The sequence below is a fragment of the Molossus molossus genome, unplaced genomic scaffold (genome assembly GCF_014108415.1).
Source record: "Molossus molossus isolate mMolMol1 unplaced genomic scaffold, mMolMol1.p scaffold_m16_p_7, whole genome shotgun sequence".
NCBI classification, from domain to species: domain Eukaryota; kingdom Metazoa; phylum Chordata; class Mammalia; order Chiroptera; family Molossidae; genus Molossus; species Molossus molossus.
In genome coordinates this window covers 29,572,024-29,586,527 of record NW_023425401.1, presented here as the reverse complement: position 1 = coordinate 29,586,527, position 14,504 = coordinate 29,572,024, and the positions used below count along the sequence as shown (strand labels likewise).

At 36.8% G+C, this 14,504-nt stretch overlaps 1 protein-coding gene across 1 annotated transcript in view; it reads right to left on the bottom strand.

The window, feature by feature from the left end:
- Positions 1-14,504, bottom strand: part of COL28A1 (collagen type XXVIII alpha 1 chain) — a 151,767-nt gene extending 137,263 nt beyond the window's left edge. Inside the window, exons 1-4 of the mRNA XM_036247179.1 lie at positions 14,391-14,504; positions 13,249-13,348; positions 10,232-10,391; positions 8,493-9,049 (exon numbers count right to left, since the gene is read on the bottom strand). Coding sequence (XP_036103072.1) covers positions 8,493-9,049; positions 10,232-10,355 — 681 coding nt within the window. The 5' untranslated portion in view covers positions 10,356-10,391; positions 13,249-13,348; positions 14,391-14,504. The remainder of the gene's footprint in view (positions 1-8,492; positions 9,050-10,231; positions 10,392-13,248; positions 13,349-14,390) is intronic.

Below are 14,504 nucleotides of genomic sequence, written 5' to 3'. Positions count from 1 at the left end.
GGAATTAAGTGTCGTTCAGGGTTTTTTTTTGTTTCCACCTTAACTCTCACGTGGCCTTGGGCAAGCCATAGTATCCTTTCAGGTCATTTTCCACATGTACAAGATGAGAAAGTTTGACCACACAGTCCTGGGAACTATAAAACTCTACCCACAGACCCTATACAAAATTCAGGGTCTCATCTGCGGTCCTCTTCCCTCCCTTCTCCACCCCATCCCAGCCCAATGATTTTTAAATTACTAGCCAGGGTAAATCCATGCTGAAGGCGGACAATGCCTTAGAGATGTACCTTGAAGACCCAGCAGGTCATGTGGAGACAAGGGAACTAGAAACAATGACAGTCTTAGTGTAAAATGGCCTGGCGCCTCTCCAGAACATTTGGCCGTGACTAGAAAGCTGAAGATGTGTAGGCTTTGTCTCTAGGCTGCCTAGGACAAGTTCATGTTTCCACCTGTTATCCTGCCTACCTTTCCAGACATCGCCTAGAGAAATTCTCGAGCATTTCAGCATTCATTGTTTCCAATAGTGAAAAATTGGAAATAATTAAAATATCCACCAATAGTGGAATGGATCAATAGATGAAATACTATTTGGCAGCTAAAGTGAATGTATTGGATCTACAAATTTCAATGTAAAATTTTTTCAAGAACATTGAGTGAAAAGCAATGTGATCCGAATTATAAAAATATTTAAAACGTGTCATAAGCTTGGTTTCCTCTGAGAGAGAGAGGGAAAAGGAATTTGAAAGGAGTTCAAGAGAGACAATGAAACAACTTTAATACAAGTCAAAACAACGAGTGAAATAAAGAAAAATTCAAAGTTCTGTCACTTTACAATCTTTTTTATAATAAGCATTGTCCTCCATTTCAAACGCATGGATTTAGCTGCTACTGGACCTGATGTGTAATTTTACACTTTTCTAGCTCTTCCTTTGAAAGTTCAGTTTCCGCTTTGCCATTTTACTGTCTAAAAATGTGCGCTGTGAGGATTAAAACTAGAACAACACAACTAATTCTATTTGGACCTCGTTTGATTTCGTGTTGGTCGGGATTTATATTTCTATGGAAACAAAAGTGGACCTGATACTGCACAATAGATAAGACTGTTTCAAACAATGAATAAAGCTTCATCTCTAAGGGAACTTATAGTCTTAACCCTCGTGGCAGAAAACACAGCTCAGAGCAAGCAGCGTGGGAAGGAGATTCTGGATCGGGGGTGGCGGAGGGGGTAACAAGATCATTTCTTGGAATAGGTGGATTTTCTGGATAACTTTGAAGGGAGGGATGCAAAGGACCAACTCTTTGATGGAATGCTGTTGTATATGTCAAAGTTTATGAGGAAAAATGCCATAAAAACTAGAGTGGGCAGTAAGACAAAAGAAGCAGTGAGGAAGGACATTTAAAAAGAGTAGCCAGGGGAGCCCACATGGACAGAGCTGGAGGCCTTGGGACATAGTGGGAGCTTCCATTTAGGCTGAGCAGCAGGCTGTGTGGAGAACATGGTCAAAGCAGAGGGAAGGGCATGTTCAGTTAAGGTCTAGGTGGACACTGTATTTTTTTTTTCTTTATTGATTTTAGAGAGAGAGGAAGGGAAAGGGAGAGAGAGATAGAAACATTGATGAGAGAGAACATTGATTGGCCGCCTCCTGAGTGTCCCCCCGCTGGGGATTTGGCCCACAACCTGGGCATGTGCCCTGACTAGGAATCGAACCAGTGACCTCTTAGTGCTTGGGTTGATGCTCAACCACTGAGCCACACCAGCCGGGCTGGACACTGTATTTTAATGAATAGGATAAATAGATAAAGGCCCTCACTGGAGAAAAAAAAAAAAGTGCATTTTATGAATGAAGCCAGAGTTTGTGATGTCATATATGTGTAAGGAGAAGGCTAGAATGGAATTGTCAGTTCATGAATGACTATGAGGTCAATGCTAGGAGAAAGGAAGAGAGGAAATGTGAGGAAGCTTGGAAAGTGACAGCACACAGCAAATGGAATGAAAATAAAGGACTTAGTAGGCAAGGGTTACCAAGTCTATGACAAAAATATTTGCAGCTTTTGCAAAATACAAAATCTTAAACAGAGAACAGAAATAAGGCTCTAAAGAGAGAAAGCATTGAAAAACTGGGACATAGACTATAATTAATAAATTAATAAAGCATAGGATTCTAACGATGACATACCAATTATTAAGTGATCTCTTTTTGGTATGTAAATAAGGGGATACACTAAACTGATGTTTTTTTCTTAATAATCTTTAGAGAAAGAGACCAATTTGTCACAACCTTTATTCCTATAAAGGCTTTTTATAAATTTAATATCAAAGATGATAGAATGAAGAATATTTTTTAATCTCCACATACTCTTTCTTGCTCTTCTAAAGGACCAAGTAATATATCCAGGAGATTGGGTTGAGTTTCTTAGGTTTCAATGCTGTTATGTAAAACATAATAAAACAGCAATAAAAATATTTTTCAATTTAGAATCATAGTTCTCTCTTGGCTGATTCAGAACTGAAATGTTTTCATGGGGTTCTTACATGACACTTCCTACGAGAGGTGTCAAGAATGTGCAGTGATTTCCTGAATATGTCTTGGCTCCTACAAAATCTATGCATCATGGACACTTATGTCCACAAATTCAAATAAAGTCTACTCTACAATAAAAACGAATAAAGTGCTCATACAAAAAAATGACCCAGATGAATTTTAAAATCACAATGTTGGGAATAAGAAGCTTGACACAAAAGGGACACACTGTATGAGTTTATTTATGTAAACTTCTAGAATGTGTATACTAATCTAGAGTGAGTGGTCAACATCAATAGTAGCTCAGGGGCCAGGGAAGAAGTATTGCAAAAATACATGAGAAAACTTTGGCGGTGCTAGAAATGTTCTCTATCCTGCTTGTGTTGGTGGTTTCCTAGGTATATACATCTATCAAAACCCATGTAGTGGTGTAATTTTTGTTGTTGTTGTTAATCCTCACCAAGGATATTTTTTCCATTGATTTTTAGAGAGAATGGAAGGGAAGGGAGGAGGGGGAAAGAGGGGGGGTGCAGAGAGAAACATCAATGTGAGAGAGACACATCGATTGGTTGCCTCCCATATGCACCCTGACCAGGGCCGGGGATTGAACCTGCAATCCAGCTATGTTCCCTTGACCAGGAATAGAACCTGCAACCCTTCAGTGTACAAGCTGATGCTCTAACCATTGAATGACACTGGCCAAGGCTAATTGTGTACTTTAAGTAAATGCAGTTTTGTACAGAAATTGTACCAAATTGACTTATTTTTAAAAGTCAACAACACAATGGAGGGCATGAGGGGGACATCTGTAATACATTCAACAATAAAGATAAGTTTTTTTTAAGTCAACTACATAATTATTTCAAAATAAAAAGTTTAAAAATTCAACTAATGATGTAATAGAAATAGATTAGATGAGGAATTTTTCCAATGGTTTGATGAAAAGTCAAGTTCTGCCTCCTAGAAGTGGCGATTTGAAACATTGAAACTAGGTATATCTTTCTTTGAAGAGCCTGATAAGCACTTTGGATTCTGGAAGTGTTTGGAAAGTAGCATCTCCTTCTAAGAAGTGGCTTGTTCACAGAGCTTCCATCTGAACAAACAAGCTGAAAATTACAGGATGCTAAGGAAGAACAGAGTCATTAGGACACTTGGTCCTTTTTTGGTTTCCCCAGAAACAAGCAAACAATCTGGCTTCGAGTCTACTGCCAAGAGCCTGTGTTCTCAGTTGGGCAGGAGCTCTTGATGACGGGGTGTCTGGAGGGATATGAACCTCCTGAGCCTTCACATCTGGCCACACAAGGAGCTGCCTGTCCTGCACCTTCTACAGTCAACAATAGGCAACTCATTATTACAACCCTGGTGTTCTTTCCTGCACATGCTAGAACCTTCTGTTTTAAGTTCACTGGTGAGGACCCCATAAATTATAACACCAGCAGGACAAGGCAGTTAGCCAGGCACCCTGCCCAATTCTCTTTCACACAAAAGAGCAGCTCAGAGTAATCATTTACCCCAAGCAACTGTTTCCCCTCTCAATAGACTTTACAGGGTTAAACATGCAAACTCTGAAGTCATTGTCTGGCCTTAAATTTTCATTTATAAAATAATGCTAATAAGAGTATTTACATCACAAGATTGTTGTAAACACTGAATAAAATAAACTATATTAACTGCTCAGAACAATGCCTAATACACAGAGCACTTGAGACATGATAATTATCATTTAACTAAGAAAAACTCAGGGTCTTGTGCTGAAAATAACTGTGTAAAAAATTTAAAGTAGCCCTAGCCGGTTTGGCTCAGTGGTTGGAGCGTCGGCCTATGGTCCGGGGAGACCCAGGTTTGGTTCCCGCTGGGGGCGTGTGCTTCGGTTGCGGTCTGTCCCGGCCCTGGTTGGGTTGTGTGGAGGGCGGCCACTCAATGTGTCCCTTTTAACGTCAATGTTTCTCTCTCTCTCTCTTCCTCTCTCTCCCCCTCCCACTCTATCTAAAAAAAAAAAAAAATTAGAGTAATGTTGGGGGAAAAGATTGGAGGATGGGACAAAGGAACAAAACAATCTCTAAAATGGAGTCTGAGGTTATTTTCCAAACTATACAAAACAGCCATATAAAATGCTCAGTACCTAAAAGACAAATTTGTCTTGCTCTCTTTTTAAGAAATCAAAGAAAATAAATGATTTAAGAAAATCAATTTTTAGCACGTAAAGAATCAACCACTTTTTCTCCAGGAGTTTTTTCCTTGAGAAATACTGTGAACAAGGATTTTCTTTTGATTGCTTTGCTTTGTGTTTTACCAAGCAGCAAGGAAAGATTCTTATACATACCTCCTGAGCCACTGATAAAAATTAAGCATTGAAAATGGAAAAATTCCTAGAATCATACAGTCTTCCAAAACTCAACCAGGAAGAGTCAGAAAACCTGAACAAACCTATAACAACTAAAGAAATTGAAGCAGTAATCAACAAACTGCCAGCAAACAAAATCCCTGGTCTGGTTTCACAGGGGAGTTTTACCAAACATTCAAAGAAGAACTAACACCTTTTCTCCTCAAATTATTCTAGAAAATTCAAGAGGAAGGAAGATTTCCAAACTCTTTTAATGAAGCCAACATAATTCTAACTCCAAAACCAGATAAAGATGCTACAAAGAAAGATAATTACAGGTCAATATCCCTGATGAACATAAACACCAAAATCCTCAGCAAAATATTAGCAAACTGGATCCAGCAATATGTTAAAAAATTATTCACCACAACCAAAAGGGATTTATCCCAGGGGTGCAAGACTGGTACAATATTTGCAAATCAATAAATGTGATACACCACATAAACAAAATAAAAGATAAAAATCATATGATGATATCAATAAATGCTGAAAAGCATTTAACAAAATCTAGCTCCCATTTCTGATAAAAATGCTCAACAAAGTGGGACTAGAGTGATCATATCTCAATATAATAAAGGCCATATATGAAAAACTTACAGCCAATATCATACTCAGTGGGCAAAAACTAAAAGCATTTCCCTTAAGAACAAGGATATCCACTTTCACCACTCTTATTCCACATAGTACTGAAAGTCTTAGCCACAGTGATCAGACAAGAAGAAAAAATAAAAGGCATCCAAATTGGAAAGGAGGAAGTGAAACTGTCATTATTCATAGATGACATGATATTATACATAGAAAACCCTAAAGACTTCATCAAAAATCTACTAGATTTTAATAAATGAATTCAGCAAAGTAGCAAGATACAAAATCAACATCCAGAAATCACTGGAATTTTTATACACCAATAATGAACACTCAGAAAGGGAAACTAAAAAAGTAATCCCATTTACTATTGCAACAAAAAATTAAGAGACATAGGAATAAACCTAACCAAGGAAATAAAACACTTGTTCTCAGGAAACTACAGGACATTAAAAAAGGAAACAGAGGAAAATATAAAAAAAAGTGGGATCATCTACCATGTTCATGGATTGGAAGAATTAACAGCATTAAAAGGGCCATATTACCTAAAGCAATCTATAGACTCAATACAATCCCTACTAAAATACCAAGAGCATATTTCCAGATCTAGAACAAATACTCCAAAAGTTTATATGGAACCAAAAAAGACCCCAAATAGCCACAGCAATCTTGAAAAAGAAGAACAAAGTTGAGGGATTACAACACCGGATAACAAGTTAAACCACAAAGCCAATGTAAGCAAAACAGGCTGGTACTGGCACATGAACAGGCATATAGAACAATGGAACAGAACAGGGAACCCACAAATCAACCCAAGATATTATGTGCAATAAATATTTGACAAGGCAAAAGCATACCATGGAAACAACATTTATCTCTTCAACAAATGGTATTGGGAAAATTGGACAGGTATATGCAAAAAATGAAACTAGACCACCAACTTATGCCATATGCAAGAATAAACTCAAAATAGATAAGAGACTTAAATGTAAGTCATGAAACCATAAAAATCCTAGAAGAAGATGTGGGCAGCAAAGAATTTTCACCAATACATCACCTAGGGCAAGAGAAACAAAGGAAAAAAATAACAGATGGTACTACATCAAACTACAAAGCTTCTGCACAGCAAAAGAAACCAGCATCAAAATGAAAAGGGAACCCACTCTTTGGGAGAATATATTTGCCAATGATAATATTGGATAAGGGGTTAAGATCCAAAATATATAAAGTACTCATATAGCTTAAGAAAAGGAAGACAAAAAATTTAATTAAAGAGTGGGCAGAGGTCCTGAATAGAAACTTCTCCAAAGAGGTCATACAAATGTCCAAAAGACATATGAATGTCACAAATCATCAGAGAGATGAAAATTCAGATGGCTATGAGGTATCACTTCACACCTGCCAGAATGGCTGCCATCAACAAATCATCAAACAACAGTGCTGGTGCAAATGTAAAGAAAAGGCATTCTAGTACACTGCTGGTGGGAATGCAGACTAGTACAGTCACTATGGAAAACAATATGCAGTTTCCTCAAAAATTAAAAATGGAACTGCCATTTGACCCAGTGATCCCACTTCTAGGAATATACCCTAAGAAGCCTGAAACACCAATCAGAAAGAATATATACACCCCTATGTTCATAGCAGCACTATTTACAATAGCTAAGATCTGGAAACAGCCCAAGTGCCCATCGGTAGATGAGCGGATAAAAAAGCTGTGGTACATGTACACAATGGAATATTATGCAGCTGTAAGAAAGAAAGATCTCTTACCCTTTGAGACAATATGGAGGAACATGTAGAGTATTATGCTAATTGCAATAAGCCAGTCAGAGAAAGACAAGTACCACATGATCTCACTTGTTTGTGGAATTTAATAAATGAACTAAGCTGACAAACAAAATGGATCCAGAGACATGAAAGTAGGGCACAGACTGACAAACCTCAGAAGGGTGGGCAGTGGATGGGGTGAGAAGGGATAAACCAGAGAACTTATATGCATATATGCATAACCAATGGACACAGACAGCAGTGTGGTGAAGGTATGGGGTGCCAGGAGTGGGAAGGAGGGATATATATAATACTTTCAACAATACAGATAAATTAAATCTAAAAAAAAAATACATGACTTGAATAAGGGTAGGAAAGTGATCTGTGGGTCTCTTCTTACTCATTCTGTGACATCGATTGTAAGTTGGACAGGTCAAAGAGTTACTTAACATTATAACAATATACAACAAAATAAACAGATGTGGCGATATAAATACTATTGCTATAATCTTATAAATGGCAGGCTGCAGTGAGATAATTACAAGGATGAATAGCCTTATTAATGTCAAATATAATAGTATTCTCAATAAACTTGTGACAAAGCAAAATGAAAAAGAAAGAAGCATTGACACAGCTAATCAGACCAATCAAGAGGGACTCATTGATCTGATGGGAAAAATTGTTGGGTGACTGTAGGTTGTAGGTGATTTTACACTGGGTGACTTTGTTCACACCTAAGAAACAAGGAGATAATTTTTAAACTGAAAGTCTATGGACTCTGCTTGAGCATAATATGGCAATAGATGAGACAAAATAAAAAAATATTTCTGCACGTGTGGAAAGGGAAAAGATCATCTTAACACAAATACAGCAGACCATAAGTTGACCACAAATTGAATATGTCAGTAGTGTTTAGTAAGCCCACAATATATACACAGGAATCTGAGGTGTATGATTAGAAATTAATCTTTCTCAAATCCTCAGCATTGGCTAACAATAAAGTTAGGAATGCAATTCCAGAGAATAAGCCTGGTACTTCCCTAGTTTTTCTGGTATAAACTATCAAGGAAGTAGAGAGAGACTTTGGAAAGATTCTTCTTTTCATTTCTAAGGTCAGTTCTTTTTCTTCTCTCATATTTTTGACCCAGTATCTATTCTTAAAAAATTTATAATCAAAATATTACTATTATAATGAGAAATATGTATATAAAACCAACCCGTTAGATACCTACCAGGCGATCCCGAATTTTATCTGCAAGAGCTGGATCACTCAACAGTAGAATGGGTTCACTAGATGAATCCCCAGATATGAAACGAAGTTTGGCTTCATTGACTACAGCAGAAAGTCCAATGGTGATAAATAATATTCCTGCAGTTCTGGCGTCTTCAGAAATACTTTGAACATCTGGATTCTTTGGATGGTCAATGCCATCAGTCATCAACAAAACTACTTTTACACCATCTTTACGTCCTTCTTTCTTAAGTAGTCTAGTGGCATTGGAGATGGCATAATAAGAGAACGTACCTTGCCCAATGAAATTCATAGACTTGACCCTCTGCTTAAAAGTCTGCAGGTCCTTCCAAGAAGAAAAAGGTGGATCAATTTGAACGGAGCTGCTAAACTGAAGGGCTGCCAGTTTGATGTCATATTTCAAGGAGGGAACCGGGGTCAACTGGAAAACCTTGTCACTCAAGCTATCCACAAAATCTTTCTGTTTATCAAAGAGAGCAATTTTAGAACTTTCAGAGCTGTCCACAATGAAGACAATATCTATGAAGCAAGTGGAGTCTGAAATGAAACAAATTGATTAGGCAAAAGATTTGTATCTACTTGTGAAATAATTTTGCATTAAAAAAAAAAAAAAAAAAAGCCCTGGCCTGATATGTTGTGTATTGTTTGTTTTTGAGAGGAAAGGGAAATGAAAAAGAGAGGCACCTTGTAGACAGGGCTTAGGGTGTAAAGAACTAAATCTCTTTGCAAGTCTATACATTTTTTTTCTCTTGTAAAATCATGCAAATCAAAAACAATAATTTAAAAATACCATATATTCTGAGCACCTTCCCAAAGTAAAACCTGCTTCAAATTGGAGGGGGAAAGTGCATCATAGTTCACAAATTCAATGAACATTGGGCAAAGTTGTCTAGAAGAAAGAATACACTACCTATGTCTCAGGTTGCATGTCATATTGGTGAGGCCCATTCTTGTTTTGGTGTTTTGTAGTTTTTGGTTTTTTTTTAACTTTTTGAAATTAAGGGAGAAAGTAATATACACATCACACTGTAACTACAGTAAGGGAGAAAGAAACTTAGAAGCAGGGAATTTAAGATTGGATCTTAGGCCCTGGCCGGTTTGGCTCAGCGGTTAGAGCGTCCGCCTGCGGTCCGGAGAGACCCGGGTTCGGTTCCCGCTAAGGGCATGTACCTCGGTTGCAGTTTGTCCCCGGCCCTGGTTGGTCGTGCGGGTGGCAGCCACTCGATGTGTCCCCTTCACATCGATGTTTCTCTCTCTCTCTCTCTCTCTCTCTCTCTCTCTCTCTCTCTCTCTCCCTCCTGCTCTAGAACAAAAGAATGAAAAAGTGTCCTCGGGTGAGGATAAAAAAAAAAAAAAAAGATTGGATCTTAGGTCTATCTTACTAGTTAATTTGCCTGTGGCCTCAAGTGTTCCACTTACCATCTCTGGGCCTCAGTTCTTTGCCCATACTATAAAAGTGGCAATCTCTATCATGCCTATTTTAAAAGATTACTGTGAAGCTTAAATGAGATAATAAATATACAAGTGCTTTAAAAACCCTGGTTTTTTTATAAGTATGTAAGGTGTATCATTATCATAATATAATCATATCAAAGTAGAATGTCACATATATGTATATATAGGTGGTTTGTTATTTTACCAAATGCTATTGGTAAAAATACATATCAGTGTCTTAACAGGCTAAAACTAATTATTAAAAAAAAAAACACATTTTTTTACCCTGGAGATAATTTTTCCTTGAAAGTAAATTGGACTTTGATCCTTTCTTTCTTTGTCCATATATTGTTTGACTCATAAAAGCTGGCAAAAGCAGGAGATAAAAGACAAAATGTCTGTTCCACATTTTGGTAGATGGTGAAAAGTCATCTGCCTGTAGCACCTTTAATAGAAAAATTAGTTATAAATACTTTAATAAAATATAATACTTACTATTTTTAATTCCAATCCAGCAGAATTGAAAACTGGCATGTGATGGGAGAAAAGAGTTTTCATTTATATTACAGAAAAATATACACGTTAAAAATTTTAAAAGTTTCTAATCTAAATAACTTATGGCACTACAACCAAACATTTATTAGTGAATATTTCTATAAATCAAAGAGTTACATCTAAGTAGTTTGAATTTCCCCTTTTTATTATGGGACGCAGGGAGTCAGGACAGACATTTATAACATTTCAGCCCTGGCCGGTTTGGCTCAGCAGTAGAGTGTAAGCCCGTGGACCAATGAGTTGAGGGTTCAATTCTGGTCAAGGGCATGTAGCTCGGTTGCAGTTTGTCCCTAGCCTTGGTTGGGGTCGTGCCGGAGGCAACCAGTTGATATTTCTCTCTCCCTTTTTTTTCCCTCTCTCTCCCTCCCACTCTACCTGAAGATAAACAGAAAAAAGTCCTCGGGTGAGGATTAAAAATAAATAAATAAAATAAAAAATAAAACATTTTAGTCCTGTTCTATATGGTGACTATGGTTCAGTCACAGGGTCTGCTTTGACATTTCCACATTCAGACTGTTACGGGGTTGTTTCATTCATTTTCATACTTGTACAGGATTGCAGAGAACCACCACCATTTCAGTCTTACTATTTACACCCACCACTTAAGTGAGTTCAGAGATCAAGTCAAAAATGAAGTTGCCCTTCTGTTTCCATAGAACCTCATTTCTGTTTCGACTCTTATTTTGGAAACTGTATGTCCACCAGAGTTCCAAGATGGACCACAACCACATACCCAATAAATCGAAAGAATATAAAATAAAAAATAGATTTGTATAGCTGTTCTTCCTGCTAATGGACAGAAATAGGACTTGAAATCAGAAAGCACCCCTTCTGAACAGCCCTGTGAAACTATTTTTCTGGGTAGATTAACAATAAAAAATCCCATCTTGTATTAAAATCTTCAGTCATCTCCATCACTCACTATGCCCAGCTAGAATGACTTTTAAATTCACATGCTTCCTCGGTAAGAAAAAATTCACAAGTGGTACACCCAAGAATGTGAATAAGAAGGATTATTTTGAACCAAGGTTCTGCAAAGTTTGGAAATATTTGCCTGCTTAAACTATATTGACTTCAGAAGTTCTGGGAAAGGAATCACATTTTCCTTCTTTGGCACTTTGCCTTCAGGGAATGGGAACTGGGAAATCATGAGCAGGATTTTTCCAGGCTCTGGGTAGGGGGTAGAAATATCTGCAAAAGCAGTGAAGAATGAGCTGGGTGACTGACTTCTTTCATACCTGCCAGATGAAGAAACACCAAAGGGAAGCAAAGCTGTTGGGTTCCATATGAACCAATGGATGGCTCCATGTCATCATCTGTTTCCCAAATAGCATCATCTAATAGAACGTTTATTAAGCTCACTTTATATTGATTGGTATGGCCAAGCATCTCTGTTAGCAAGTACATCAAGTGCAATTGACCAAATGTCAACTACTGTTTAGACCAGGTATGCTAAGATGTGAAGATAGGTGGGTGTTAAAAGAAAGAACAAGAACTGTACTGAGGAAATAGAATACACAGAGGACATCCAGGCTCCTCTGGATGTAATCCCCTTGCTAACCAAGGAGAAGAACACAAAAGGATGTTCAGGTTTAATTCTGAAGATTAGTGTAAGGATACGGCTATGTAGCAGAACACAGCTGCTACAGGCCTCAGTTTGGGCTTTGAAAATGCTGGTTTTAAATATAGACTTATCCTTCTCCAGAACTAAGCACCTGCTCATACAGTTTTCTTGGAATATAATCCTGAATTCCTACCCGAATCTCTGTATAGATAATGTTCACTAACATAACTTAATCATTAGTGATAATGACAGTGTCTCATATTTTATTACTGTTTGCTCTAATATTTTTTTATTTAGCTTCCCAAATCAAAGTTTGGTGTTGTTTCCATTTTCTGGTATTGGCCAGAGGACACACTTACACTTTTCTACTTTTCTTTCTTTAGTTTTTTAGTTTTACTGCCTTCCTGAAACCTTTATCAGTTTGGCATCTTAAGAGCCTATTCATTTCTAATCATTTTTACCATGTTTTATTTTGCCTTCATTTTTAATTATTCCCACCTTTCTCTCATTTAAATATCACATACAAGTAAAATAGGTCTTAGGGGGTAATGCCATTAGCTAAATGAAAGTAATATAAACCTCTATGTTTAGTATTGGTTGAATTTTATAAATGCAGAAACAATGATTATCTTTAACCAAATGCCATATTTTACTTGAACATTTTTGGGAGTAACTATCAGGATCAATAACTCTAAAAGACTTTATATTTTATGAGTTTTCATAAATGAAATCATCTTTCAGCAGAGTTTACCAATTTTACTCACAGTGTTTGCATCTCATGTGTTTCTACCTGAAGATAAAGTGATGGATAAATACTTTGTTCAAATTGCCAAACTAGCCAAGCTTTAAAGCATTCTGCAATTAATACTTAATTATAAAATCTTGTTTCAAATTAAGAAAAAACAAATGCCAAGAAGGTATTAACATCATTGTAGTTCTATGCAGTAGACCGCAAGTTAAAATTTTATTTTTAAATAACTTTAAAATGAATTTTAAATTTCTACACTTTAAAATTCTACAATTAGTCATATTTTTCTAATAATTAATTTAAAGTAATAGCAGAGGTTAACATTTTTTTACAAGTCTTCTTCATATAGTAAGTATGTAAACCATTTAGTCTTCCACAGTTCCACAATGGTCCTCTCTGATTATAAGCAATTAAAACAAAGCAGTTATGTCTTACCTTATAAAGTTTGTCAAACAGGAATTAAAGACTGGTTAGGCAAATGCCAACAGCAAGGACCATTGTTGGGGATGGAGTTGGCTATTAATATTCCTCTGTTCTGTGGGAAATAAAAATTGTCTTTGCTTTGGGTATTTTGCAATCTTTTATTCATGTTTATTAGACTAAGTTAAAGCAAGAGTGGTCAGGCATTTGGCCAGGGTGCAAGATTTGGGTGGGATCAGTAAGTAATTTAAAGGAACAGTGTCCTTTAGGAACAAGTCTGTGTTTTCCAGACTGTTTTAAAAACAACTCGAGCAAGTTTTTTACATTTTAGGCACTTAATGTGTCTGCCTTTGTTTCTCATGCTATGTTCTTCACTTTCTATTTTTACATTTCCTTGCCTGGGGTATGTGCTCTGTTAGATACTGGTTCTAAGTAGCTCTGTGCAGGAGTATAAAGAACTCCAGGCTCAGTGTAGTGTTTTTCAAGAGAGGCAATAGGTTGATAATTATTGAATCTGGATGATAAGTATATAGAACCTCATTATTCCAGTCTTTCTACATTTATGATTTTTGAAAGTTTTTATAATAAAAGGTTTACATACTATATTGTTAAAGAGTGATCTAAATTTAGTCCTTGGTTCTGTCTGTGACATAGAAACCTCAGTTTCCCACCTATGAAATGAGGCAGTGGATTTAATTATTTATCAATACTCTTTCAAACTGTAACATAAGAGGTAGGTTTACAAGGGTCAATATTCTGAGATCTTTGTCTAGGAAAGGTGGTCACTGTAATAGTTCTAGTCTCTTTTTTTTTTCCTCCTATTTTCTACCTTGTGGTTGCAGCCCATATTAGGTCAATGTTTATCAATACAAAAAATACTGCCAAGAGGCCACTTGACCCCAAGATAGCTAACAGGGATACTTCTCTACAGACAGCCTCAGGGATAGAGATTAGCAAGGTGACCAGAGAAAGCAGTATAATCATTCATGTTACAATTGTTTTAAGTTAGCTTTCTTAGAAAAATATTTTAGCATTTATACATCTGCTTATTGTAACAGTAGTTTCCATTTCGTGAACACTTCACCAGGCAAGGTATTAAGTGCTAAGTGCTTCATACACGTTATAGCATTTAGCCCTCCAAAAGCACAACCACCTACCTATGATAAGTATTATAAGGGTTCCCATTTGCAGATGAGGATGTTGAGGTAGAGAGGAGTTCAATCACTTGCCCACTGTTATTCAAATACTAGAGAATGCAGAATGGGATCTTC